The sequence below is a fragment of the Anarrhichthys ocellatus genome, unplaced genomic scaffold (assembly GCF_004355925.1).
Source record: "Anarrhichthys ocellatus isolate YVR2014 unplaced genomic scaffold, GSC_Weel_1.0 scaffold1, whole genome shotgun sequence".
Taxonomy (NCBI): domain Eukaryota; kingdom Metazoa; phylum Chordata; class Actinopteri; order Perciformes; family Anarhichadidae; genus Anarrhichthys; species Anarrhichthys ocellatus.
Genome location: NW_022280031.1, coordinates 9935551 through 9941835, shown reverse-complemented (window position 1 = coordinate 9941835; position 6285 = coordinate 9935551). Strand labels below are relative to the sequence as shown.

General features: G+C 45.9%; 1 protein-coding gene across 5 annotated transcripts in view; it reads left to right on the top strand.

The window, feature by feature from the left end:
* Window positions 1-202: 202 nt before the first annotated feature.
* The window catches only part of kif21b (kinesin family member 21B), a 57074-nt gene continuing 50991 nt past the window's right edge, over window positions 203-6285 (top strand). For all 5 annotated transcript variants that reach the window (XM_031861471.1, XM_031861735.1, XM_031861564.1 and 2 more), the window contains exon 1: window positions 203-1040. In XM_031861471.1, the coding sequence (XP_031717331.1) occupies window positions 1000-1040 (41 nt within the window). In that variant the 5' untranslated portion in view covers window positions 203-999. The remainder of the gene's footprint in view (window positions 1041-6285) is intronic.

The window sequence follows — 6285 nt, the reverse complement described above, 5'->3', positions numbered from 1 at the left end:
GTCAATCGACTGCGATTATGCTGCTTTCAGGGGCTCCTCGTATTATTGTATTGTCACAGTAAGTGCAGTTTCATTTAAACAGGACTTGAAGCTTGAGTTTTAGAATTTTTGGGGTTTGAAAAGGTGGCGATGCAATCCGGTTGCATCGTTGGAAGTGTAAGATCCAGTGTTTTTGAAACCTGAGCAACACTGGGCACTGAAAGTCAGTTTATTTCGGCCTCTGCTGCATCAATTTGGACTATTGTTGTTTTAATGTCTCTTTATGGAAGTGACATTGCTTGAATACCCCTTTCAGCAAAACAACGGAATACTTCTGACACCTTTGTGTGCCCGGCACATTCTTCTTGTTTCTCGGATGTTTTGTATTTGCATAATATATCAGCAGCTGAGCCAGCTTATATCGGTATCCATGGTAATAGGTTGAGTGTGCCAAGTGGTAAATAATTATTTATTCGAGATTTTGTATTTTAATCTAAGTTCTGGGCGAAGTTATCCTCCATGGTCCCCTGTAGTGCACTGTTATATTTTGGAGAGGCCATATACCCTACAACGCGGGTTTCGAATTTCTCCTACAGCCCCTGAAGGCAGCAGCATCCCCTCCAGTTTTACGGTCTCAGCGCCGACTCAACGTGATCGCGTCTCTCACGGAGAGCCGGTGTGGTGTCTGAGGAGCGCTCAAAAAGCTTCGCTCGTACGCACTTTAAACAGGATGTAGCGACTGAGACACATCACGGAAACACACAGAAAAGAAGAAAGCGGGTTAAACTCTGCGACGTGACAAAACACCACTGAGCCAGAAATGAGCGGCACAGCGGAGGAGAAGAAGAAGAAGAAGAAGAAGACAGGAGAAGTCCCGATGAGGAAGCTCATCGTCGGCAGGTCTTGACGGCTGTCCCGCTGACCTGAGACGCCCAGCACCGCACGGTTTACACGCACACCGAAAACCCAACACAGCCGACATACTCCACCACATCCCGCCGGTGGACACTGAAAGCGACAATGGCGAGCCAGGGTGACTGCTGTGTGAAGGTTGCATTGAGGTAAGCCTCCGACGTGTGCATGCTGGAAACCTGCCGACCTTAGCAGACCATATTGTGCCTCCTGGCGAGCAATTAAATGCATCCTGCAAAAAACGCTTTTGTGTTATTTCACTACTCCTCACCTTCTCTGCACATTGTGAGATAACAGCTACAGAGAAGAGTGCGAGCACCTTGTTTTGTAATACATGGGTGGTGCTCTGCACGGTATTGATCAGGCAAAAGCACGCGCCACCATCTCCGGGGCATTATCCGTTATGCATGTGTATCAGCGGCTTCATTATTTAACATTGGGTGAAGTGACAAGGACAGCTGCAGCCAGGTGCAGGGAGGAGAATGGGCGTTTCTCCTCAAACCCTTTTCTGTATTATTATTCCTACAGACACTATATGCGGTCTCTTCTTATCATACGGTGTCTAGTGAGCACCTTACATGTGTATGGCAGAGTTAGCTCCACAGCCAGGCTTTGAAACCAGAGGCTTGAAAAAAAAAAAAGAAAAAAATCCTGCCTCTGCAAATGAATCGAGCACAAAGAGACGCTCTCCTTCAGAGCTGTGTCATCCACTGCCTTTGTCGGACACGCACCCAAAAGCTCAGGCAGCAGAGCAGCTTTTTGGATTTGTGTAAGGAGATATTAGCAACCCATTAATTGACTAAATGCATATTGGGAGGGATCACTTAAATGTGCTGACATTGCATGCCTCTATGACTGGAGTGTGATTGGGTCTGTAATCATGCGTTTTTTTTTGCAGTGTGTTGTGTTGGGGGGGCTGAGGCGGTGGTCTGACAGACCCACTGTCCTTTGACTCAGACCCTCCCAGAGTTGGTCACATCAGCTAATGAGTCCCCCCATTGGTCATACTGACTATCCTTAAACCCTCTCTTATTGTGCAAATGTAGAGCAACAAAGTAATAGTGAAATTGAACTATTCCTCTCTAAAGGACCCCTTTGAGGTCCTCCAACCTCAGTTTGGGAACCATTGATCCAACCTAGTGGGGGATGAGGATGGGGGGGGGGTTGGCCCAGTAGAGCAACCCTTTTTAAGATGAACCTTACAACTGATGGCCCCATTTCCCCAGGGGAGGTTTCAGAGTCACTTGTCAATCAGCCACTGAGTGGATCTCCTTTGTGCTCTCGCTCACAGCGTCAACTGTAACAGGAAGTGTGTGTGTGTGTGTGTGTGTGTGTGTGGGGGTGTGGGAATGAAAAAAAAAAAAAAGAAGCAAAGCGAGAAGGTGAAAAGAGAAGCCAACGAGACAGCTGGTGGCTGCTGCTCAACTGAAGTTATTGATTGAAGTCTGAAAGAGGCTTGTTGTGTAAGTGTAGCTGAATGAGTGAAGGTGACAGATTCGGCTTCACACACCACCGGTACGCCTGTGTGTTCAGCTGTCCCCGTCTTTTTTTTGTGATGCAAATATTGACGTGATTGTCAGTGGTTGAGCATATTGTCAAAACAGGGTAACAATCAACACAGAGGGCCTTATAATCACAGCAGTCCCCCTTTTAAATCAGTTTTATTAGCACAAACTTGACATTGTAATTAAACAGAGTTTGTGTAATTACATGACTAGTGGGCGGGCCAGCGCTACTCCTTTTCATCGTGTGTGATCTGTGTGTGTGTGTGTTTTACATGCACTGCGAATGCCCCCAAAAGCGTCTGTGCGTTTGACAGGAAATGGGAAGCCCACAAATAAACACAGAGAGGGATGACTTCCTGTCGTATAAAGCGACTGTTTTCCCAATGATCGCCATGCGTCTTTTTTTTTTTTCCTGAGAAAGTCGGCTGCTGATAAGAGAGGATGGTGTGTATAATTGCTCCCATGTTGTGCAGCCCCTCGGGCTGGCTGCATAAAGCTTGGGACTATGTGTTTGTGTGTGCATGTGTGAGTATGCATTTGGAGGGCAATGGGGTTGTCATGTGGGCCAACCAACACACACACACATAGTCTGAGTATCGCCAGTATCCATTTCCTGAATGTCTGCACTGCTTTCCCTAAACAATGGCCATATAAGCAGTGACATGACCTACAATTCTGCATTGAAACCTCAGAAATGGATGTGGATATGACACACACCCACACACACACACATTAACTTAAGTCAATGGTTCTGCATTGCAGTCAAACATGACGCTATGCATGTAACTAAGTGGCCGTCGTTAAATTGCGTCTGGCTTGGCTGTTTCATCTTCAAACTGCTGCATTCACTTAAAAACAAGCTAAGATGCAAACAGGATATAAGAATGAGAAGACTTACATTTCCTGAGTCTCACCCATTTGAACCCCAACCCCCCCCCCGACACACACACACACACACACACAATCATATTCACACACCGACATGTGAACGGTTTCACTTCATCTCGAGGGGGGCCCTCTCCTCTCGCTGATGTTAAGTTGAGTGCTGCATTTCCCCCGGATTGAAAGCTTTATGTTGCTGTTATAAATGTCAATAATTCCACTTGTGTGTGCTTGCTATGTATGTTGGGTTTAACTTGACGTGAGAGTTACGAGCAGTGTGTAAATTTAGATTTGCGTGTATCAATCTCTCTCGTTTCTGTGCAGCGCTGCCACTTACTCATTTCAGACCTGGAGCGACTCTCGCCTTCCGCAAAAGAGCTAAGTCAGCCTCCATAGCGTTGTATAAATGGACACAAAGACCAATCTGTTTAGAGCTTTTGTGGTCTCTGAACTTGTGACTGCTGCTTGATGTTCTCACCTTTAACAGAGTCTTCCTCCAGGCTTTCCTTCGCTGTGTAATCTGAAAGCTGTTGCCGGAAAATGACCTGAGGAATCAGAAGTAAATGATTCCTCAGTCCTTTTTGTATTTCATGCATTTGTGGTTCAAGTGATGACAGCCACGATGCTGAATGAAAAATAAAAAATATTTTGGAAACTGAGCACAAAATAACCAGTGTTCTTTCAGACCCCACAGGTGGAAAACTGTGGTATTGTGAATAGTTGTGACGCAGACGCTGTACCTTAAAGGCCGAGGGAGCTGAGCATGAACATGAGGCTTTTATCTCTCTGGTCCTCTGCTAACATTTTGATCAACCAAACCAACATGGTGCTTTCCAGAAACACAGATGTTTTTTTTTTTGTTTTTTTATAAATCCATAAAAGTGCTGCAGACTTAAGCCACCCCATGACCACAACACTGGCTTCAAAACAAAACGGGAGTAGCGGGATACAACTGCGGAAGGGGCCCAACTCACAGCTGATACACAAAGCCTTTAAATGGGAGGTTTTTTTCTTGCAGGACGAATGTCCTGTGTAGGCTACCAGTCTCGCCTGTTTCCTGTGTGTGTTACCAGTTTGCCACTGAGGCTCTGTCTGGGTTACACATCTCCCCGGGGGGGGTTTATCTTTAAAAATGGCTGGACTCTGGTGGGGAAACGGGTGTATGTGTTGTTGTGTGAGAGACGAGGCGTCGGCCTATGCACTTGTCACAGGGTAGTGCTGCAATGTAATCTCCTCATGAATGCATTCTCACACTTGGTCTACAACATTTATCCCCCATTTGACCGGCTCGCTTCGGATTTACAGTCCCCCGGGCCGCCAGGCAAAGCGAAAGCGGTTTTGCTTTGTTGTTGGGAGTCGCACACTGATGTTGTTTCTGATCAGTCATTTTGGCCGCTACCGAGGGAAGAGGAGCAGGAAACATGACAGAGCACACACCCTAGTTGGCCGTACACAGCTGTGCACATCACTTCCTCCTCACGCTGCCCTGCTGGTCACATGTTTTTTTTTTTTTTTATTGTTCCCCCTTCAAACCTAATAGACCTAACAGTTCTGTGTGAGCTAGTCGAGAGTGGCTCAGCATTATGTGTTCTGTATGCTTGATGTGTCACTGCAGTGAGACCTGAAAGCTGATAGGAACGTCATGTTTCAAAATGATAGTGATGTGTGGAAGGCAAGAATCCGAACAGTAATGGGCGTAAAAGGAATAATACCGAGTGTTTTGTTTATCACCTATAGTAACTGTTGCATAATCGGGCTCTTCAGGCTCAGGGGCTTTACAAGCAGATTGTGGCCGAGGAGGTGCGAAAGCTCTGCAGGACAAAGAAGTTGGAGACGTTGCCGAGCTACGACATTTAATCCTGGTTTTCCAAACAAAAACACAACTCCTCTTAATGACACATCTGGTGACAGGTGTACAATAGAGCTATTTGACTGTGTTTCTGAAAAGGCCCGGCTATGAGGGAAGTGGTCTTTATGTATAGAGATTGATAGGGTGGAATTTATTACCCCATGGCGTGTGTATTTAAACCAGTTGAGTGGAAATATTAGGGACTTGGCCCAGGCTTTGGCATTAAAATGAGTTGTACAACGGGTGTGCACTCCCAAATGGTGTGCTGCTGTGGCAGAATGACTTCCTGTGAGGTCTGTCACTGGACTATCCACACTTCCTGCTCACTTCCTGCTTTATGAACTGCTGATGAGCCTGTTGACACAATTCAGTTAAGACTGGATCCTCAGTGAGAGTGTGAAAAAAAACCCCTTCTAGGAATCAGTCTTCTGCTCTGTAGGCTGAATGAGAGCATGAATTTTTACTTTATAAAATATATTTCTCTGCTCTTTTGAGACAAAAAGGGGGCCTGCTGTTCCTGATTCAAGAATGGAAAACCTACATTGATCCCGGGTGTGCTAACTGTGTTCTCTGACGACGATACGTCATCTCATACTTGCCTCATCCTTTCATTTCCCCTTGCTCAAGCTCGTCTGCACTGTGAGCAAAATACAGCATGGAACTGTTACCAAAATGCTGGAAGGTCACCAGCTTTCTCTCCCCTTCCTCAGCTCCTTCCACCTTCTATTCACCCTCTCTCGCACATGCACACACACACACACACACACACACACACACCCACACACACCAACACCATCTGTATTTATTTGAATTCATCCATTTGAATTCAGTAAGGAATGAAAGGCGCTTCAGTATGAACATTTGCATTTTCCTGTTATCCGGGTTTCATCATATGTCAGTTGCTGGCCTTCTAAACAGTCCTAACTCTAATCATTCATGCGGCTCGGACACAAGAAAACCTTTCTGTGGACTGTGTGGTCAGCACAGAAAATAACTTATAGATTCTTTAGCATTTTGGTGGGAGGGATCTGTGATCTGAATATTTTGATAAACCAAATAACCAATTAGTGTGTGTTGACATTGCTGTGGTCATTTAGGCGTCACAGGGGACGTGTGTGTGTGTGTGTGTGTGTGTGTGTGTGTGTGTGTGTGTGTGTG